Genomic DNA, 23,287 nt, shown 5'->3' on the forward strand with positions numbered 1-23,287 from the left:
CGAAATGTGTTAAGGGCAAAGGGAAAAGCCAAAGAAGGAAGTTAACTGAGTTCTCAGGCACATCCTTAGACACCTACAAACCCCTCCCCACCCACTCCTTATTAGCCTAATCCGCATGGGCCAATCCTCCCCGCCATAACATCTGTCAACGGCTCAGGTCCCGCCCCTTCTCCATCTTCGGCCAATGGCTGAGGCCGGGCTGGGTCCCCGGAGAGGGGCGGGCTCAGATTTCGGCCAGGGGGCGGGGCCTCGCCGAGGACCCTGGGCTGGGCGCCTCTGCCGGTTTGTCTACCCTGTCCCTCGGCCGCCTCCTTTCAACCTTGTCGGCCGGTTGGCGCGGTCTCCATCACAGCGGCGGCCGTTCCTGTTGCAGCTACAGCTCTCTCCCTTCGATCCCTTCCCTCCAGGTCCCAGAGTTCGCCCGCCATGGCTCTCCTCACTGCGGCAGCCCGGCTCTTGGGAGCCAAGGTGAGCTTAAAGGAGGGAGCGCGCCGTGGCGCGCGGGGTGGGGCTGAGGCGACCGCAGGGCCTCCGCACCGGCTCTCCCTCCCACACCGGAGCGCAGCCCTCCGCGCCTTAAAGGGGCCCGGCACTGGCAGGCCGCCAGCCCTTCCCTAAGCTCCTAGGCCATGTGCTGCGTGCCCTTCCGGCTGAGGTGAACGTTGCCGCCGCCGGCCTGCAGCCCCCGGCGGCCCGGAGGCCCGCCTTCCGTCATATCAAGCATCCAAGGTGGAAGAGAGGGATGCACGGCCCTGGCTGCGAGGCCAGAGAGCAGAGGTTTGGGGTGCCCCCGAGTTAGGGCGAGAACTGTTTGGAGGAGTGGGGGGGGGATGTACAAATGCGCTCACTTGGTGACTGGGGCTAATTTGAGCTCTGCTTTGTGGGTGAGTCCTGTCAGGACCTGTTTCTTTCCTCAGTGTAATTGAAGCCTTTAAGTGACCCCGCCGTTTCAGTTTTGCTAGAGGACTAGAGCCCCCCAGCTCCTCTTTGTCCTTGGGACTTCTGTACTTAATATATATAGGAGGAGCTAGGATAGGGTGGGGCATTTCTGTTAAACCTGCTGATTGAGTATCACATAAGGCTCTAGCAAGAACCAGAAAGGTTGTTCCTCCAAGCTACAGGCCAATAAATGAAGACAGGCGTGAGGTAGTAACACCAAGGTCACGTGACTCAATTCCACTACTTACCAGGAGTACTTCCTTTTATTCCCTCGGGCCCTTTAATTTGACAGTTTGCCTTTTAAATTTTGAAGTCCAAGTCCAAGCAGGGATAACTCTTAATTTCACATCATCACTACTTTGGGCTCTGCATAACTAGGGCCTTTAAACTGAGGCCCAGCTATGCTGCAGGAATCTCATTTTCTAATCCAAGTGGGGACAGTCCCACAAATGACCTTGCCTTCTCTTTTAGTTTTAATGAAACTAATAGTTTTTCTCATCAGTAGACAGTTTGAAGAAGAGTACATCTGGAGGAAAGAAAAGACTCGCTTTGACTTGCTGTGTGGGATGCATAGTTGTCAGGTGTACCACAAAACCTGTAGGATTTATCTTGGGGTTTTTCTGTGTCCAGCAACAAGGTAGGGACTGGTTATTTGGTAGACACTTGTCTTACTTGGCTGTTGCTACTCCTGCTGCCAAGGAACTGGGTAAGGGAACCTCTTGGGAAATGAAGCAAATTCTAGATGGTGTTTTGGCAAAATGTCGGACCTATAATTAGATCGGTTCAGAGCTGCTCTCCCAGACCAGATAGTCTAACACAACAGTGAACTTGAAAAGGCCCTTGGATTTACTTCTTGCCTCTTAAAGCCCTGGGAAATTTCAGAATGCTTTGGGGGATGACTGGGCCACATTTGTATTGTCATTCTTTTATGTTAGAAATGGAGTTGAGGATCCCAGAAACTTGAAAGTCTTTTGGACTCGTTTGGTCAAGTTGCTTGAATCTCAGTGTGCCTTGGGTTGAACGCAGTGTTACATGGCTGTAATTCCAACACTGGGGAAACGTAGCTACATAGTGAGTTTGAGGCCATCCCAAGCTACATGATACTCCCAAGTAAAGAGGTGAGACTTACTCTTGAAATCAGCAAAGACACCCAGGCAGTGATAGCACACACCTTTACCTTTAATCCCAGTGTTCTGGAGGCAGAGGCAGGTGGATCTCTGTCATCTGGAGCTGGAGGCCAGCCTGGTGTGCAGACGTTCCAGGACATCCAAGACTACACAGAGGAACCTTGTATCAAAAATCAAAACAACAACAAGAACAACAGAATCAGCAAAGCCCAGAAGCAGAGCATGGGGTCCCTCAACTGTAAAACAAACACTGGGGAGCTTAGACAGGAGGATTATTACAAGCTCAAGGTCATCCTGGGCTTCACAGAGCGAGTTCCCTTAAGCTTGAACGCCAAGTGTGAGTGCTTGCTGTGTAAAGGTAAGAACCTGAATTCATATCCCTACTTCCACCTAAAGGCCACCTCAGTTACATCACCTATGGGCCCTTATAGTGCTGGGGTTGGGGGAAGAGTGGAGACAGACAGGACCTCAGGGTCTCCTTTGCCAGTCAGTCTGTCAGGAAACAGGTTTTAGTGAGACTTTGTATTCAGATGTTAGTAAGGTAAAGGCCAGTGGATGAAGACATCTGAAGTCACAGACACACTGGGAAAGAGAACAGTAAAGCAAAACCACACAAAACTGTCAAAGCCTAACAGAATTCAGGGGTAGAAACTTGAGAGGGCCAAGCAGTGCAGCTGGGAGTCTTTCAGCGCCAGCATTGCTCCTAACTACCTAAGATTTCCAAGTCAGCCCGTTTCCTTAGTCGTTGGTGACCAGTTTTACTTTTTAATACTAAGAGAGGCTTTAAAGACTGGTGGTGGTGCACATCTTTAATCCTAGCATAAGGGGGGGCTGGAGGAGCATAGAGGCAGGCTGATCTCTGAGTTCGAGGCCAGCCTGGTCTACAGAGTGAGCTCCAGGATAGTGGGAGCTACACAGAGAAACCCTGTCTGGGGGGGTGGGGGTGGGGTTTGAAAATAGGGAGATAGAGCTCAGTGAAAGAGTATTTGCCTTAGATGTGCGAGCCCCTAGGTTTGTAAACCTTCAGTGTGTGCACCTGCACTGACGCATGGCTGTGGTTCCAGGATTAAAGAGTCTAACATAGAGAGAGCTTAAGTTCCAAAAGTTTCAGGCCAGCCTGTGGCTATAAGAAACCTGTTAAGGGGGGAAAAAAACAATTGGGAAAAGGATTATTATTTTTTACCAAAAAATAAAATCTGTCAAGACCTATAGACAGACATAAGTAGATCTTGGCCAGGAGTTCTGTAGCACAGGCTTGTTTATCTTACTTGAGCTCGGCTTTGTCCTGGTCTTCTCATCGGTGATCTGGGATTGGATAGGGATTGGAATAGGGCCACCGGGTCACCTGCAAGCTTTTGAAGTCAACATGCTTAATCAGCCCTATCTAAAAGGAATGTTGTTTTAAGGATCTCACCATGTAACCCAAGTCTGGCCAAGAACTCTCTTAATCCCCATGTTAAGTCTGTCTCAGGTGCTGGAGTTCAAGACTTGCACCATCACACCCATCCTAAAGGGGATTCTGTATCAGTGAGAATTACTTCTCTAGGCTGGGATGCTTGGAACTTTGAAAAGATCAGTGCAGTTTTATATTAACGTGGCACAGTGACTTACAGCATGTCTGCACCACTACTTTCTTCCTCCCTGACCCCCATTGTTTATTTATTCCTCCCCCAAGACAGGGTTTCTCTGTGTAGCACAGGCTGGGCCCAAACTCAGATACACCTGCTCTGCCTTCTGCTCCCAGGCGCTGGAATTAAAGCCGTACACCACTGTGCCCAGCTTCACTACACGTTTCTGTAAGTCCCAATCTGAAGTTAATCCCAACAAAGCAGAGTCATTTCTCTCCTGTGGAATAGGCAACGTTCCAATCTGTGGCCATTTACCTTCCTTGACCAAGGGGGACTTAGTGTTAACTGTAGGATAGATAAGTCTGTTCCTCTGGCCTTTAAATTGGTATCATAGGACTTCATGGGCGCAGCAAGAACAGAAGCATGGGGAGGAAGTAGAGAAGAGATCTATTGGCATTCCTTGTCCTTAGAACCCGAGCATGCAGCGTAGGGAACTAGACTTGGATCTTAGCTAAAGCCACACTGTGATTTCTTGGGCAGCTTTAGCAGTATCCTGTTAGCGTCTGCCGTTACTAACACAGCCCGGGTCTTCCTCAGCACCATTGCCTGGCATGCTGATTTGATGAGACTGTGATCCTCAAGAAATGAGGTGGGATCTGACAGTTGGTGTTTATATTTTTGAACTGATGTGTGTTGCTGGGATTACAGGCATGACCTATACCCAGCTTTATTATTTTACATTACTTAAGAAAGGATTCTTGTAAAACCTGGACCAAAGTGTTAGGCGCTAAAACTTGTTTTATTTATTTTTTTTTTTTTAAATCTAGCAGAAGTGAGGGAACCATTTATTTTCAAGAAAATGTTAAGGTGATGAATCATGTACATTTAGTGTATATGTAATAATTTGTGTCTGGGCACATGTCACACAGCACTTACGAATTTATATGAGTTAATTTTTTGCTCCTACAAACTCAGATCATCAGATGTGGTAGCAAGTGCCTTTACGTGTTGGGCCTTCTCACCAGCCCAGGGATGAATTTCTAAGTTAAAAGTAATGAAAGCTAATACATTAAAAAACAATAAGTTGGATCTGGAGAGATGGCTTATCACTTAAGAACATATACTACTCTTGAAAAAGGTGAGAGTTTGGTTCCCAGGACCCACATTGGGTGACTTTACAATTTCTTTTAACTCTAGGTTCAGGGGATCCTATGGTCTCTTCTGGCCTTCTGCACGCATATGGCATACGCAGATGCATAAATTAAAAAAATCTTTAAAAATAAAATTTATAACCTAGGCATGTTGGCATTTACCTTAATCCCAGCATTTCAGAGGCAGACACATGTATCTGTTATGAGTTTGAGGCCAGCCAAGGCTGTGTAGTGAGACCGGGTCTCCCACACATAATTTTAAAAATACTTAATAAAATAAATTGATTTACTTTATTATTTATTTATTTATTTATTTATTTTCTGAGACAGGGTTTCTCTGTGTAGCCCTGGCTGTCCTGGAACTCTGTAGACCAGGCTGTCCTTGAACTCAGAAATCTTCCTGCCTCTGCCTCCCAAGTGCTGGATAAATTGACTTACAAAGAACAGAATGGATTTCTGCTGAAACAAAAAATTAAGACTCTGGGGCTGGAGAGATGGCTCAGGGGTTAAGAGCGCTGACTGCTCTTCCAGAGGTCCTGAGTTCAAATCCCAGCAACCACATGGTGGTTCCCAACCATCTGAAATGAGATCTGATGCCTCCTTCTGGTGTGTCTGAAGACAGCTACAGTGTACTTATATATAATAAATAAATAATTGTTTAAAAAAAATTAAGACTCTGTTCTTTGTTTTTGATTTGGGCAACTCAGTCTTTTTCTGAGTATGAATGATAATCTTTTATGGTTTTCCTCTCTGAATAATTAGTGAACTTGTAGGCAAGATACTGTGAGAATGACAGGTAGGAGCCAGCAAGATGGCTCAGCAGGTAATGGCACTTGGCTGCAAAGCCTGATGACCACTCCGGTCCCACGTGGTGGAAAGACAGAGCCAGTTCTGTAATTTGTCCTCTGACCTCCACACCAAAGCCATGGTGTGTGTGTGTGTGGCTCAAACACTTAAGTAATAATGTAAGAGGAAAGTGATAGGTAGATTTTGCCTTTTGTTTTGTTTTTTTTTTAAGACTGGTTGTAGTAGCTCTGGCTGTCCTGGAACTCGCTCTGTAGACCAAGCTGACCTCAAACTTAGAGATCTGCCTGCCTCTGTCTCCCAGTGCTAGGATCAGAGGAGTACACTACCACTGCCTGGCTTGACAGGTAGAATTATTAAGAGAGCTCTTATTAGTATTAAGGGGGTCAGAGTATAAAATCTGGACTACTCTGCTTGGTCTGTAAGTGGCCTGACCAAACATTGCAGGCTAGCTTCCAGCATGACCATTGTGAAACACAGGCTGTAAATGGCTTTAGTTCTCTGACCTGATTCTGGAAACAGAGGAGTCTTTGTTCTAGGCCAGTTTACTGTTGTTGTTTGTTAGTTGGTTTTTCTTTTTGGTTGGTTGTTCTTTTTTTAAATTTCCTTTTCGAGTTCCTCTGAGACAGGGTTCCAGATAACTGAGGCTGGTTTAAACTGATCCTACCTATACCGCCGCCCAAGCTCTAAGGCTTCAGGTGTGCATCACCATGGCAGGCCTTCAGGTTTAACACTAAGGAGGCAGGTGTTTCTATTTATTTTTGAAATAGAGTCTCATAATGTAGCCCTGGCTGTTCTAGAACTTAATGTGTGGACCAGGCTGCCCTCAAACTCACTGTGTCTCCAGTGCTACGATTAAGGGTCGGCACCACTGCACCCTGCCTGATTTATTTCACTATAAGTATGTTTATGTATTTTCCTCTGAGAATGGTGGCTTCAACCCCCACCCCCACCCGTGCACCCCCTTCCCTCCCAAGCTAGAGTTGGAAGGATTATGAGCTATCCAGTGTTGGTGCTGGGAACTGAACTCTGGTACTGCATCTTAGCCACGTAGCCATCTCTCTAGCTCCATCATTACTTGAGGTAAGGTCTCCTATGTATCTCTAGCTGATGTGGAACTCACATATAGAGCAGTCTATAGCCTTGAACTCAGAGATCTGCCTGCTTCTGCCTCCCAAGTGCTAGGATTAAAGACATGGGCCACCACTCTTGGCTTTTCTGGTTTGCGGAGGTTTTGTTGTTGTTTTTGTTCTTTTTGGAGACAGGGTTTCTCTGTGTAGCCCTGGCTATCCTGGAACTCACTTTGTAGACCAGGTTGCCCTCAGACTCACAGAGATCTGCCTGCCTCAGCCTCCCAAGTGCTGCCATTAAAGGCTTCAATACTATGCCCAGCCTCTCAAGGTTTTAATGTTGGAGTTCTGGGGATGTAGTCAGAGTCAGTGGTTGAAGGGAAATTGTCTTGTTCTGATAAAAAAGAGGGAGCCCTTTATAGGAATTAGTGATATAAGAAGATGGAAGGGTATAAGAATACAATATACTGAGTGGCTATCAAATAAGATTCCAGAGTGTGAGGTGCTAGTTCACTGATGCTTGACTAGCACTTTGCCCATTGACCTATTTTAGCAGGAATATTTTTTATTTTTCTAATTGTAATGGTCTTTTTTTAAAAGGTTCATTTATTTTATGTATGTGAGTACACTGTTGCTGTCTTCATGCACACCAGAAGCAGCATTGGATCCCATTACAGATGGTTGTGAGCCACCATGTAGTTGCTGGGAATTGAACTTAGGACCTCTGGAAGAGCAGTCGGTGCCCTTAACTGCTGAGCCATCGCTCCAGCCCTAGCAGAAATATTCTTAAGACTATAGAAAAGTTTTTTTTTGCCGGGCAGTGGTGGCGCATGCCTTTAATCCCAGCACTTGGGAGGCAGAGGCAGGTGGATTTTTGAGTTCCAGGACAGCCTGGTCTACAGAGTGAGTTCCAGGATAGCCAGGACTACACCGAGAAACCCTGTCTCGAAAAACAAAACAAAACAAAAAAGAAAAAAGAAAAGTTTCTTTCACAGCATTACCATATAACTCATTGGTCTTTTTCTCTCTTAGCCCTGTAAAATAGAGGTGATAATATTTTTTTGATGTCAGCCCATTTAAGAAACATACTTCCATCAATAACTGCAGAGTCACTGGGCCAGGTACCTTGTACCTACAATCCCAGTCCTCATGATGCCAAGACAGGAGGATCCAGGCCAACCTGGGCTACATAGTGGGATCTTGTCTCAGAAATGAAACAGATCAGAAGTAATCAGTCAGGTATAAAACAAGCACACCTGTAATCCCAGCACTCAGGAGTCAAGCAGGAGGAGCATAGATTCAAAGCCAGCCTGGGTTACTGTCTCAAATAAAATGAGCAACTGTGTATGATAAGAGGTTTGAAAAAGCTTCTTAATAGTTGTGGCACTTGCACTTTCATGCTTTAGGGAGGGAATCCTGGCTGTCGGCCATTACTCACACAGCTATGGTAGCAGCTCTCCCCATGAAGGAACTAACCTATTGAGTGGAGTGGCTGCCTGGTTCGCCTGACAGCTGCTGTTCAGTGAGGTGACTACTTGTGGCAAGCAACCAGAAGCCGAAATCCCTGGTGCCATGCCTCCAGGGTGGGGGAGGAGCTGGGAGGTAGAAGTTCAAGAGTGACTCAGAAGTTTGTAATCTTCCTGTCCTGTCAGTGAGAATAACCTGAGTGTACTGTACAAAGCTATTCTGCAGCTCTCGGTGGCAACCGATGGTAGCTGAATGGAGGTGTGCCTGGCTTGGGTGTGACCTCAAGCACCTCCTGTCTGGAACTGCTGTCATTTCAGAGGGTTTAAGGAGAAATTAGGCACAGGTTCCAGGTTAGCATGATTATATATATCCTGAGTCCCAGAATACCCTTGGCTATAGAGTAATAACCCTGTCTCAGTAACACCCCCTCACAAAAAAATAGGAGATTGAGGAATTATTTCCTGTTTTGTTGCCAAAGGGAATTAGCGATTCACTCTTTCCTAGTAGGGTTTAACTGACTCTTCGTGTTATAGCCAATACAATTCTGTTTTTCTTTTTTTCTTTCTTTTGAGATAGGGTCTCACATAGCTCTCAAACTGGATATGGTTTATAACTGAGACTGTTGAATTCCTGATCCCTCTACATACTTTCCAGCTGGTCCTGGCTATGATACCAGGCTTTTTTTTTTTTTTTTTTTTTTTTCTTTTTCAAATACACAAATTCACTCTAGCCCAGGCTAGCCTAGCACTTGAGTCCTCCTGCTTCAGCCTTTATAGTGTTTGGATTACAGTCATGTCACCACCATGCTGTACAAGGCTAGTGCATTTTTAAAGAAACAAACACTGAATTTATTACTTATACACAAATCAGTGTCCTGCATGCTTTAAAATTTGTTGTTTTGATTTTCGGCTTTTGGTTTTTCGAGACAGGGTTTCTCTATGTACAAGCAGCTTTAGGTACCTAGGAACTTGGTTTGTAGACCAGCTGACCTTGAACTGCAGCTATCCACTTGCCTCTCCTAAGTATTGAAATTAAAGGTTTCACTGCCAAACCCAGCTTTTAAGATTCTCATTTAAAACTTTATGTATATGAGTGGTTGCCTGCACATATGTCTGCGCACCACCTGCATGCCTGGTTCGTAGGGAGATTAGATCCTCTGGTACCAGAGTTACCATGTTTGTGGGCCAGCATGTGGGTGCTGGGTCTTCTGCAGGAACAAGTGTGCTTAACTGCCAAGCCCTCCTGCATGCCTTCATACAAATTATTTCCTGTGCTTTATTTAACTGTTCTGAAAGTGGCTTATTGTGTGTGGTGCATACTGCATATAAGTGTGTAGGAGTGGAGGCTAGGGTACAAGGTTGGGTGTCTTCTGTCACTGTCTGCAGGTGCTTTGAGACTGGATGATTACCCCTTTCTGGCTAGGCTGATTGACTCTTAGGATCCTCCTTTCTCAGCCCCACAGTTAGTTTCTGAGTTACAGGTACAAGCTGCATGCCTATTATGTTACTTTTTTTTTTTAGACCTATATTTGCAAGATACTAATTATGGATAGAACTGCACTTAAAACAAATATGTTAAAATATTCTGAAAAGAACTTACAGGTTATATTTATTTAATAACAAAATACCTAGTAACTTTAGAAAAACATGTCTTGCTTTTTTGAGGGTATTGGAGATTTGGGCTTGGTCTTCATGCTTGCAGAGTAAACACTCTTGCCCACTGAGCCATCTCCCACACCCCTAGAATTGGCTTTTTATTACCATTTTAGAGATTTTAAATATGAGACTATTATGTTAGGTCTATAGCCAAGATAACAGAATGAAGTGGTAGACCTTTTAGGACTTGCTGCGATTTTTCATGTAAACTGTAGATTGAAGTTAACTCTGAGACACAAGTCTGAATTTCCATTAATTTATTTACTTTTGAGACATGGTACAAGGGTGGGCTCAAACTCTTTCAGCTGAGGGTTATCTTACTCTGATTCTAGTGCCTCTGCCTCCTGAGTGCTGGGACTATCTGTGTATCACTGCATACATAAAGTTTATGGAGTTCTTTGAGGGAGCAGAGAGGGGATCCAAGGCCTTGTGCATATTAGACAAGTACTTCTGTGTACCATCCATGCCTGGTACCTGTGGAAGCTGGAAGAGGGCATTAGATTTCCTAGAACTAAAGTTACAGATGGTTGCAAGCTGCCATATGGCTGCTGGTAATCCTTAGTCCACTGGAAGATTTCTGTTTGTTGAGCTCTCTCTTCAGCCACCTCTGTTTTGATTTTGTGCTGGGATTAAAACCTGGGTCTTCTGCAAGAGCTGGTAGGTAGTGCTCTTAACTGCTGAGCCATCTCTGTAGCCCCTCTACTGATGGTCTTAAGTAGTTGTCTGTCGGTTGCTTCTTTGTAGATATTCTATGTGCTTTTAAAACCAGAAAGGATGGGCAAGTGGGATAATCCTTTCCTGCTTCTCCTTTTAACGGACATGACAGAACATGACAGTTGTAGTTTGCATCAGTTGTAATTAGCATCTTTGTATAATCAGACATGCAACACCCCGTTGCTCCTGTCTGGTTCTCTGGAAAATAAAATAAACTGGGAAGGTTAAAATGCTGTGGTTAAAGGATTGGACAGGTTAATTGAATAAGGAGACTTTAATGATGCAGACATCCTAGCAGCAGCAGCAATTGCCAGTGGGGCCACTCAGACATATTGACAATTAAATGTGGACGCACTAGACACTAGAACAGCTGTTGCCCAGGAACTCAGCTGTGTGATGGACAGGACACTTCTTGCAGGAACACTCGTGACACTATGGATATGAGAAGCAGAATCACTGGCCAGCTGTTCAGCTTTATGACAAATATCCTAACAGATGAAAATGGAGCGAGAGATTGAGTCACCACAACTCCTCAGTAGAAGGGCATTAGTAAGGATTTTGTCTTGTCTCGTTACAGAACTCATCCTGCCTCGTCCTTGCTGCCCGGCACGCCAGTGCTTCTTCCACGGTAAGATCTGGCAAGGACTGCGAGTCCGTGCCGCAGTCTGACCTCAGGATAGAGTGCTTGGCAACTACTTAACGTATTACCCTAAGTCTGATGGAGTTAGCCAATAGTTATGTTGTGATTATTATAACACTATTTAAAGAAATTTGTTTAGTGGAGCATACTGAGGAACAGCAAATGTTCCCCTTCCCTTTTTGCTTTTTGTAATGTTGAGCATTAAAGCCGAGGCCTCAAACATACTAGGGAAGCACGTGACCATTAAATTAAACTCATACCCCCTGGATGAAGAAAAATTTACAGTTAAAGGGTTTTTGTTTGTTTGTTTGTTTGTTTGAATTCCTGGTACAAAGTCCTGTTATGTGGCCCTTCTATTAGATTCGGGGTGGTTTCACTAATCCTGCTGCCTCAGCCTCTTGAGTGCTAGGATTATAGGCGTGTGTCCACCATTTCTGACTTTTTAATCATTAAGTGAGCATCACTGTCCACATCCAGGACATTTTCAACTCTGCAAAATGAAGCTCCCCATTCACTCCTCCCCATGCCTGTCAGACAGAAATGCTAACAAGCATTCACATACCTTTCTCCACAGTAGGAAACCCTATAGATTTTTCTTCTATCACTTAACTCGTCTATTTCTGTTTCCAGAATTTGAAAGAGGTGCTGAGCAATCTGATACCTAAGGAGCAAGCCAGAATTAAGAACTTCAAACAGCAGCATGGGAAGACAGTGGTGGGCCAAATCACTGTAGACATGGTAAGAGCTCTGGTGTCTTAGATGAGGAAAGTAGCTCTGTAATGTGTGCCACAAAGGTACCATTTTCTTTACTGGTAGTTCAAAAAGTATTCAGTTCTGCACAATAAAATGTTGGGGTTTATGGTATTCATTAGAGAGTTGTTCTTTTCTGTAAATTTAATAATTAAGCCTATCCTCATTCACCTCTGACAAAGATGAAGTTTCTATTTCTAGTTCAGTTCACAACTCTTTAACTGTGGCCTGGACTGTCTTCTGATTGATGCTGTGCCAGCCGTCCAGTTAGACTGTACTCCAGTAAGTCCTCTAGCTTTCGGGTAGCTTCCTCAGCCTTAAGAGTTTGGGCCACTCAGCTACCAGTGTCTAATCGTTGCCTCTTTCCCTCGACCTGCCCATAGTAGATCTAATTCCATCTAACTTAGCTTTAAGTCTAGAGGAAGTCGGGAATGGTCAGGAGGAAAAATAAAATACAGTAAGGAAAGGAAGCAAGCAAAGGCACAGTGGTCACTTGGAATGAGCATTAATTCCCAGCACTGGGAATGTGTCAAGCATGTCTTGTGACATGCTAGTTCAGGTCTAGAAATCCAGCCCCAGAAACTGCCTCCTAATGTAGTCTTTCAAGAAAGTGATCATCCTTTCTGGACTCCATGAAGCTCTACCCAGCTTTAGTCCGAGTCACTGACGATTGGTTGCAACTTCTTTCCTTCAGATGTATGGTGGCATGAGAGGCATGAAGGGACTTGTGTATGAGACATCAGTTCTTGATCCTGATGAGGTAAGACTTCATCGCCTGCCAGTGATGGTCGGGCTTCTGACCATACAGATGAGTTTGGAGCACAGTGCAGACAGACTAGGTGTGAATAGGAACTGAAGAACACGCTTTCTCTTTCGTACACCCAAGTACAGAGTAAGACAGCAAAGGCAGAAGTCAGTATGTGAAGAATGAATATTTGAAAGTACCAGCGTTTTGTTTGGTTTTGGTTCTTTCGATGTTCTTGTTTTGTTTGGTTTTTGAGATAGGTTTCACTCTGTAGCCTTGGCTGACCTGGAACTGACTGTGTGCACCAGACTGACCTTGAACTCATGGCAGTCTGGTGCAAGCATGACTTTTTGCTTTTGTTTTTTTAATTAAAAAGAAAAAAATCGCACTCCTCTAATGCACACTCTCGAGACAGAGGTAGGCAGATCTCTGAGTTTTGAAGCCAGCCTGGTCTACAGAGTGATTTCCAGGATAGTCAGAGTTATACAGAAGAAACCCTGATTTGAAAACAATGGTTCAGCCATTCAGAGCACTGGCTGCTCTTCAGGAGGTCGTGAGTTCAAATCCTAGCAACCACATGGTGGCTCACAACCATCTGTAATAAGATCTGATGCCCTCTTATGGGTGGCTGAAGACAGATACAGTGTGCTTGGGCCGGAGTGAGCAGGCTGGAGCAAGAGGGAGAAGGGAAAAGAAAGAAAAAAAAAAAAGAAAAACAAACATTTATGGGACTAGAGAGGTGGCTTAGCAGTTAAGAGCACATACTGCTCTTGTTGATAGGTACCAAGTTTGCCTCTCAGACTCACATGTGTTGCCTCACAAACACTTGGTACTCCTGCGCTGTGGAGATCTGGTGGCTCAGCAACCTGCACTCACCTGTACACCCACTCACAGAGAATAGTAACATGATTAGCCAGGCGTGGTGGTGCTTGTGCAACTCTTGAGGTTGAGGCCACTGTGGTCTCACAGTATATGCCAAGAGTACATTGATGCACTCTATCTCAAAACAAATTTTAAACAAGTGAATATTTTAAAAATACACATTTTTTATTTGTTTTGAGACAGGATTTTCTTTATGTAGTGCTATTTTTGAACTCACTCTGTAGATACAGGCTGGTCTCTAGACAAGCGGTTCTCCTGTCTTGGCCTCTGCCTCCTGAGTGCTGGGATTAAAGGTGTGCATTGCCACACCCAGCCCAATATATATATTTTTAAGTAAATATTTTTACTTTGCGTGTGTGCATTCGTGCATGTGCCCAGGTACAAGTGCCACATTGTAAGTCTGAATACCAGAAGATAGCTTGTGGGAAGGAGTCTATCCTCTCACATTGAAGTGTCTGGTATTGGTTGTAATTCTCTCTCTTCTTTCTCAAGGGCATCCGTTTCAGAGGCTACAGTATCCCTGAATGCCAGAAACTGCTGCCTAAGGCTAAGGGTGGGGAAGAGCCCCTGCCTGAGGGCTTGTTTTGGCTGCTGGTAACCGGCCAGATGCCCACTGAGGAACAGGTATGTCCTAAGAACATGGCTCTTCCCCTTCCTTCCCCTTCCCCTTTTCCCCTTTTCCCCTTCCCCTTCCTTGCTTTTCTCTAGTCAAAATGGACTCCTCACCTGCCCATAGCTAGAGTTCATAAGAGTGCTCTGAGAAGTGTCAGCAGAGTCTGACCAGTTCTAAGTGGAGTGTACTGAACCCTGCGGAATTATCTTTAGTAATATTATTTATTGCTGTTGTATTTTTCTGAGCATGTCTCCTTGTTCACAGGTATCTTGGCTCTCACAAGAATGGGCAAAAAGGGCAGCTCTCCCTTCTCATGTGGTCACCATGCTGGACAACTTTCCCACCAACCTGCACCCCATGTCTCAGCTCAGTGCGGCCATCACTGCCCTCAACAGTGAGAGCAACTTCGCCAGGGCGTATGCCGAGGGGATGAACAGAGCCAAGTACTGGGAGGTAGGAGATCTGATGGGGTGAACTGTTAGGGACTGCGATCAGAGAGCATTCGCTCACCGTGAGTGAGGCCCCAAGTTCAGTCCCCAAAACCAAGAGTTCCCTGTAAGATAGTACTTGTTTGCTGTGGAAGTCATAAAGAAAATAGAGCATGGGCTCTCCTATCTTTTCCCCATTCATCCTATTTATTTGAGCACTCACACAGCATGTGAAGGTCAGAAGACAGTTTGTAGGAATTTCTTCCTAATACGATGTGGGTACCAAGGATCAAACTGTTTGTCAGGTGCTATTATCCACTGAGCCATCTCACCAGCCCAGATAAGGGGAGCTTTTATGAAGCCTTAGGTTTGGGTGGGTGACAGCTAATCAATTACAGTCCAGGAGGACTAGTGCCAGTCACTTTCTGTAGACCACCCAGACACTGTCAGGGCTAGAAAGGTGGCTAGCAAGCCGGCCGGTGGTGGTGCACGCCTTTAATCCCAGCACTTGGAAGGCAGAGGCAGGCGGATTTCTGAGTTCGAGGCCAGCCTGGTCTACAGAGTGAGTTCCAGGACAGCCAGGGCTATACAGAGTAAACCCTGTCTTGAAAAACCAAAAAAAGAAGAAAAAAAGTGATTACAGTCATTGGAACTGTTATTGGACGTGGAAAGGCCACGGCATGCTATCCCAGTGCGTAATACAGTGCACACTGCTTGCTACAGTCCTCTTGCAACTCCACACAGAAGTGCGGATTATATAGCTAGGTTTGCAAGAAGACACCCATTTCTTTGTATGTGTGGAGTTTGTGTGTGTAGAGGCCAGGCGTCAATATCAGTTGTCTTCATTATCCTTTCTGCTTTATCTACTTTGTTTTTTGAGACAGGTCTTTGACTGAAGCAAGCTCATTAAATTGGCTAGCCTGCCTGGCCAGTAAACTCCAGGGATCCAGCAGTCTCAGCCTTCCCAACGCTGTGGTTACAGACACTATTGCTGTGATTGGGTTTTCACATGGTTGTTAGAGATCTAAACTCAGGCACTCATGCTTGAGGAGGGAGCACTCAGTCTTCTCAGCTCCCTTTGTTCATTTGGAAATAAGTAGTATAGGGAAAGTAAATGATACACGGACACATAAACACATACATATGTACACATATACACAGACACCACACAGACATGTACATACATACAGATGCACAGACACATACGTACATACATATATATGTGTATGTATATATACATATACACATATACATCACATATACACACAGACATATACATATATACAAATGCACAAACACATACATACATACATATATATGTGTATATACACATACATTACACAGACATGTACATGTAGACAAACACACATACACACCCATATCCCACACCACTTTATTAAATAGGGCAGGGAGTGGGGCATTGAAAGGATCTTGCTATGTAGCAGTTACTGTCTTTGAACTCACTGTATAATCCAGACTGGCCTTGAGCCTTCCTTTAGCCTTCTGAATGCTGGGATTATAGGCATTTGCCACCACACCATTTTATGAGATGCTGGGGATGGAAGACTAGGTGTATCCTCGGCAAACACCCTTAAAGATTCCACTGTGTGTGTGTGTGTGTGTGTGTGTGTACCAGTGTGAGTTTATGTGCATGGGAACCCATGAAGACCAGATGTTAGAAGGTGCTTGCGTGTCAAAGCATGCATGTGAAGGTCCTCCCATGTAGACCCCAGGAGTTGAACTCAGGTACTTAGGCTTCGTAACAAGCACCTTTACCTGCTGTTCAAATAATTGTTATAACTGGGCAGTTATAACAATTACATACCTTTAATTCCTTGAGAGGCAGAGGCAGGTGGATTTCTGAGTTTGAAAAGAGCCAGGGCTACACAAAGAAACCTGTCTTGGAAAACAAAACAAATAATAATTGTTATTTACTGTGTAGCTTTCGATAATAGGAAAGATTGCCATGAAGTCAATGATTCAACTATAAGTTTCATCTTTTGGGGTGGATTATCTTATATGTATGAATGTTTTGCCTGCATGTATGTGTGTGTGTTCCACATGTGTACAGTGCTTGAAGAGTTCAGAAGAGGTCATCACATGGCCTGGATCTGGAGTTACAGATAGTTGAGAACTCTCGTGGTGTCTGAGAACTAGACCCAGGTCCTCTGCAAGAGCAGCCAGTGCTCTTAACTGCTGAAGTGTATTTCTCAGAGTTAAATGCAGCAGCCATTTTGTGGTAAATGGCCAAACTCACTACAGCTAAAGCCCTGGGTATCTTGATATCTGAGACCTCTAGCTATCACTTGTCCTATCATATTGGCATGATGCTCCTGAGATCCCATATCAGTTGTGTCTCTTATCTTTGTAGCCCCTAAAATTCATGTTTTAGAAATAGACCAATCAGCTAGGTATGGCTTGACTGTCTTGGAGCTCAGAGACCAACTTGGAGCACTGCCACCACCCAGCACATCACACTTCAGAATAAGTGCCTGTAAGATATTTTAGAGGTATCCAAACATTTTATGTGGTTTTGTTGTTTTAGATTTATTTTTTGCACACATGTAAGACCCATTTAAAAAAGAAGCCATCTTTTTCTGCATCTTATGAATGATAAATGGTAGCTAATGCAAGAATCTTGGCCAGAATTTTATAGAGATGCATGAGGATTGTGGTCAGTTATATTCCTTTATTTAAGACAGTTGTCATAGTGGCATGTTACTGCTTTGGGGAAGTCTTTTAAATTTTATTTTTGAGACTACATTATAATTGAACCATTTTGCCTTTATTTTTCCTCCTCTAAGCCCTCCTGTATACCCCTCTTTGCTCTCTTTCAAATTCGTGGCTTCTGTTTTTTATTAATCTGCGTCTGTGGGTACGTCTGCATATGTATTCCTAAATACATAAATATGACCTGCTTGGTCTGTATAATCTATAAAATGTAAATGTGTGTGTTTTCACTGCTGAGCATTTGATAAACAGAATGCTGTCCTTTAGGCGTGTTTTTCAAGGTTTATTTATTCGTTCGTTCATTCATTCACTCACATATATGTCTTGTCTGCATGTATGTCTGTGCCCCACATATATACCAGAAGAGGGTGTTGATGCTCTGAATCTGGAGTTACAGACCACTGTTAGACAACATGGTGTGTGCTGGGAACTGAACCTGGATCCTATACAAGAACAAGTGCTCTTAACCACGGAGCCACCTCTCTAGTCCCATATTTTACAAAAAAATTAAGTGCCAGGTCTCCTACATGCTGCACACAGGTTCTCTGTCAAAGTGTACTTGTATCAAACCTTGTATAATAAATATATTTAGCACAGTGCATACCTAATGCATACCTAAAACGTTGGAGCTTCTGCCAGTAAATAATTGCTCGGCACTTTGATATGGACACTAGAATGTAAAATTGACTTGAAAACAGTAGTTTAATAACTAAGGTCTGGGAGCCTCGGTTCTTCATCTGTGAGTGGCCATCATGCATTTAGGGGAATGGAAACAATGGGGGATTGTGTGTTAATACATAGCAGATATTATAAACCTGGATCACAGTGGTTTACTCAATATATGCTTATTGTTACTACCTCGAAATATACTTAGTGTGTAACCACTCAGGACACAGCTGTCAATGCAAAGGACAGTCAGTATCACAGCCTAATGCCTTGTGGGTAATTCCTTTTTTTCTCCACCTTTCTTGTCTCTCATCAGCTCATCTATGAAGACTGTATGGACCTGATTGCCAAGCTACCATGTGTTGCGGCAAAGATCTACCGGAATCTGTACCGGGAGGGCAGTAGTATTGGGGCCATTGACTCTAAACTGGACTGGTCCCACAATTTTACTAACATGTTAGGCTACACGGACCCTCAGTTCACAGAGCTAATGCGTTTGTACCTCACCATCCACAGGTGAGCCCCAGTTAGTGTTACACCCCGGTGCTGGGACTGATGGGAAACTTTGTGTTTTGTTTTTATTTTTGTTTCTTGAGACAGGGTCTGTCTGTATAGCCCTGGCTGTCCTGGAACTCACTTTGTAGACCAAGTTGCCCTCAGACTCACAGAGATCTGCCTGCCTCTGCCTCCCAAATGTTGGGATTAAAAGCATGTGCCACTATGCCCAGCAATGGAGCTAGGGATTAGGGTATGTTAAAAAACAAAAACAAAAAAACTTCTTAAAGTTATGATCTGGAAACACATGGTCTGTAGCAAATAGGAAGAAACATCTTATAATTGAAAATAGGCAATTAATAAGGAAAGAAGGCTGAAAAGCCTGGGGAAATTGCCTCTGGGAAAAAGAGTAAGCCACTCACATAAGGGAGTCCAACTTCCCAAGAGCGCCCTCTTCTGGTCCTCATTACTAAACTTGGATGCGTAGCTGAGGATGTGTTTGAGCTATGTATTTGATATCCCTGTCAGTGGAAGTAGGCGTGGGGAGTGGGCATCCGCTGACTGGGCACTAAGATGTTGTGAGCCCATGAAGCCAAAATGACAAAAGAAAAGAATTGTCTGCGTCATAATCAGCCCTTCTCTTTCTCCCTTTGGCTCTGCCCTACATGCCCACAGTGACCATGAGGGAGGTAATGTAAGCGCCCACACAAGCCATTTGGTGGGCAGCGCCCTTTCAGACCCTTACCTGTCCTTTGCAGCAGCCATGAATGGGCTGGCGGGGCCTCTACATGGACTAGCAAATCAGGTGAGACTGGCCTTTCTTTTTCTTTCTGCTCTGTGTCTTGTTTTTACGCACATGCTCTGTTTTTTATCTTGACATGCTTTCCTTGGCATGTGTATTCACATTTCTCTTCGCCCACCCTTGAACTTAACATGTAGGAGGTGCTTGTCTGGCTGACACAGCTACAGAAGGAAGTTGGCAAGGACGTATCAGATGAGAAGTTACGAGACTACATCTGGAACACACTCAACTCAGGGCGGGTAAGCAGCTAGGAAAGAGACCAAGACCCACACACTGCAGTTTGATAGAAAATTCTAGACCATTGAGACCTTATCTCAAGGAAAAAATACAGAAAAGAATAAAAGCAGTCCCTGCATTAGCCAAGAAAGGTTTTTTTGTTTTGTTTTGTTTCTGTTTTTTTTTTTTTTTCCTCTGCGTGTTTTCCTTGTGAATTTAGTTTTCTTTTTTATAATGCTAGAGCTTGAACCCAGCGTCTTACGGCTAGGCAAGCATTCTACTACGGAGCTGTTTGCAGCCTGCCCTTCATTTATTCTCAGACAGGTCTCCCTGAGCTACCAGGTTGGCTGCATTTACAGTCTTGCATGAGCACCAGGATCAAATCACCCTAGGAATGAAGAGAAGAACTTTCTACCTGAACATGCCAACTCTGTTTTTTTGTTTTTGATTTTGTTTTTTTCCTGTTCTTTACAGGTTGTCCCGGGATATGGTCATGCAGTGCTAAGGAAGACTGATCCACGATACTCCTGTCAGCGAGAGTTTGCTCTGAAACATCTGCCTAAGGATCCCATGTTTAAGCTGGTTGCTCAGCTGTACAAGATTGTGCCCAATATCCTCTTAGAGCAAGGGAAGGCTAAGAACCCTTGGCCCAACGTAGATGCTCACAGTGGGGTGCTGCTCCAGGTGAGTCCTCTCCTCCCTACTTTCTCTCTCCCTTGTACCCACCATTGTTCTCTGCCAAGCACAAAATCAGCTCCCTAATCACAGCAGGGATGTGGACCCCAAAGCCTCACATGTGGCCCCTTTTTGAGACACAGGTCTCACCCAGTAGCCTTGACTGGCTTAGAACTCTATGTAGACCAGTCTGGCCTTGAACTCAGAGATTCATTGGCTCTGTCCACAAGGGCTGGAGATGAAGACGTACACATAGCACCAGGCCTGGCGCTTTTGTAGTTAGTTGGTGGTGAATGTGTTCATGTGTCTGTCCCATACAAGCACATGAGGACTACGGAGGTGACGTCGAGTGTCTTCCTCTGTTGCTTTCCGTTTTATTTTTGGAGACGGGGTCTCTTAATGAACCTGGAGCTCATTGATGCCACTCCGTGGGGACAAGCTCAAGTGGTCCTGTCTGCAGGATTTTCGGGCACATGCCACAACCCTGACTTATGTTTAAGTTGGGAATCTGAACTCAGGTCCTCAGCCTTAACTGGCAAACATTCTACCAACTGAGCTGTTTCCTTGGCCTCTGATTTTAACTTGATCTCCCACCTCAGCCTCTTAAATAGATGGAGTTTCAGGTCTACTCTACCAGGCTCCACCAGAGCAAGGAATCTTCTGTGTCCCTCCTCACAGAGCCCTTTTGATGTAGTTGCTATGGCAGGGGCTGGGTTCCAGCTCTTGACTGACTTGTAACTGCTTTACTTTTCCTGGTGTTCTTTTTATTTAAGGCTGACTGGACTAAGACTGGAGAAAGGGATGGCAAGAGAGGGGCTGTCTGTGTTACTGTGGACTGCATGTACCACGATCTCACAAGGTTTCTCTTTTTCCTCAACAGTACTATGGCATGACAGAGATGAATTACTACACAGTCCTGTTCGGCGTGTCGCGGGCACTGGGTGTGTTGGCCCAGCTCATCTGGAGCAGAGCCCTAGGCTTCCCTCTAGAAAGGCCCAAGTCCATGAGCACGGATGGTCTGATGAAGTTTGTGGACTCTAAGTCAGGGTAAAATGGGAGACTGGGATAAACTGACTCTAAGAAAATGAGGAAGCTTAAAAATAAAGTATAATTTTGTTTTGTTTCAGGGGCCTTTAAGACTTAAGATTAAACTGTATCTGAGGCACTGAAAATACATTTGAAGTTAAAATATAAATTAAGACTTGAAAGACAAAGTGACCCCCCCCCCTTCTCCCTCACTAGCTCACCTCCCTCTCCTGGTATGAGTTGCCCCCCGGCTGTAGGATGACCGGGACTGATGCATGTGGTCAGGGTTAGATCTGGCTACTCACCATCTAGAGTAAGAGTCTGGCTCCTCTCTTCTTTAGGTCAAAGCAGGTTACAGAAAAGCTGCAGTCACTCGGTGGCACTTTTGTTTCTACTCTGCCAGCCCCTAAATCATTTAGGCCAGGGCCAGGGCCCCTTTATGTCCATAGAAATCATGTTGGATGTCAGCTGTGTCAAACACTGGGACCTTTTCCCATGTACACAAGCACCTCCTACCTAGCAAGATCTATTGGTTATAGCTGGAGGCGCTTTGGCAACTTTTTATGCTATCTGGTGACCATAAATAGCATGGTATTTATTATGACCAGCACCCAACATTTGAATCTATTTCTCCTTTTAAATTATACCATTAAAGATAAGGAAGGTCTAGGGGAGTTCTGTTTCCTTCCAGGCTTTCTATACCTGCTGTGCCTCAAGCGGAGTATGCTCTGGGTCTCCCTGTCCTGGACTCTGCTAGGGTCCTTTCTTAGCAGGTCTGTCCCATCTGTGGTCTTCCCGGTCGTCTGGCTTTATCAGTACTTAATGTGAACTAGGTCTTTTACTTCCATGGAACATAAGCCACTATCTTCTGACCTAAGTTTTTCCTGTTAATATGCTCTGGCACAGAACAAGGGCTCAGGAATGACCAGCCTCTTCAGGGTCTGGTCCCAGGGGTTCCAGCCTTTCTTTTTGAACAGCAATTACATGTAGTTCCCTTGAATATTAGATGGACCTAGGGCTGGGGGCATTCAAAACAGTAAGCCTTCTTCTCATCCCGTGTCAACGAAATGGTCCTTTATTTATCAATGTCTTTTGCTCTTCCCTTAAGTAAGAGCTCATAGCACGGCCCTTATTTTAGCAGCCCCATTTGCACAGATTTTCAGTGACTCAGAATGCTCTACTGCCTTTTCTTTGAGAAAGGGTTGAGATACACTCCTGTTGTGCCCCCTCCTTTATCCCAAAACGCCTGCCTGTGTTTGTATGGAACCCGATTCCAGCACCACACTGTTGAGATGAACACACTGTAAACCCCTGGGTAACTGTTAAAGTCATGATGCAGACTTCAGGTTGTTCTGTATAAAATGAAAAATAATAAATGTTTTTATTAACAATGTTTGAGCTTGCTATTACGTAAGGCCTGAAAGACTCATTATAAGGTAAGGGGTCTGGTTAGCAAGGTCTGAAGCAGTGGGTGATCAATGATTTTGAGCATTCCTCTTTAGGCAAGCTGGACATTCAGAGGGAGGCAGATTTTCTTCTCCCATCTTTTTGTTTGTTTGTTTGTTTGTTTGTTTGTTTTGAGACAGGGTTTCTCTGTATAGCCCTGGCTGTCCTGGAACTCACTCTGTAGACCAGGCTGGCCTCAGAACTCAGAAATCCGCCTGCCTCTGCCAGGAGGCAGATTTCCAAAGACATTGAGTCTTTTCCCAAGGTTAGAAAGTCTTTACCTTTAACCCTCTTTGCTCCTGATTTGGACAGAGCGTAACAGAGACCTCACAGGTACTCACTCGCCTGACTAGTCCAGGAGCTGGTCTAGCCCAGTGGGTGAAAGGAGCAGGAAGTCTACCAAGGACAAGTGCAGGACTGCTAGCTCTGAGCCTGGACACTAGAGGGTGCTTGTAGTTAGTGTGTCTCCTTGCCACTTTCCCTAAGGAGGTCCCCAAACGGGTGGTCCTCAGGGGCATTAGATACATGGGGAAGTCTGAGACCATATGAATCTGTCCTGAAACTCCTGCTACAGATGACTTTTTGGAAATGTCTATAAATAGACATGAGGATAGGTAGTAGGTCCTGGCATACAGGATGTGCTACTATAGTTAGCAGGGACACTGTGTCCAAGAGGCC

General features: G+C 44.7%; 1 protein-coding gene and 1 non-coding gene across 3 annotated transcripts; both read left to right on the plus strand.

Moving 5' to 3' along the window:
- Positions 1 to 247: 247 nt before the first annotated feature.
- Positions 248 to 22,556, plus strand: Cs (citrate synthase). Of its 2 annotated transcripts, none has more exons than XM_076920623.1 (11): positions 248 to 468; positions 11,073 to 11,123; positions 11,766 to 11,873; positions 12,580 to 12,645; positions 14,005 to 14,136; positions 14,390 to 14,578; positions 18,266 to 18,465; positions 19,120 to 19,249; positions 19,384 to 19,485; positions 19,937 to 20,146; positions 21,018 to 22,556. In XM_076920623.1, exons 1-11 carry the CDS (start codon positions 427 to 429, stop codon positions 21,186 to 21,188), a joined length of 1,401 nt encoding a protein of 466 aa, XP_076776738.1. In that variant the 5' UTR covers positions 248 to 426; the 3' UTR covers positions 21,189 to 22,556. The 2 variants fall into 2 exon arrangements, with proteins under 2 accessions (XP_076776738.1, XP_076776737.1); XM_076920622.1 differs by lacking the exon at positions 248 to 468 and adding an exon at positions 499 to 777.
- Positions 10,557 to 10,690, plus strand: LOC143436527 (U8 small nucleolar RNA). The gene has a single exon (XR_013106491.1). It is a non-coding gene; the product is annotated as a U8 small nucleolar RNA (small nucleolar RNA).
- Positions 22,557 to 23,287: the final 731 nt, after the last annotated feature.

This window comes from Arvicanthis niloticus, chromosome 22, assembly GCF_011762505.2.
Source record: "Arvicanthis niloticus isolate mArvNil1 chromosome 22, mArvNil1.pat.X, whole genome shotgun sequence".
In the NCBI taxonomy this organism is placed as follows: Eukaryota; Metazoa; Chordata; class Mammalia; order Rodentia; family Muridae; genus Arvicanthis; species Arvicanthis niloticus.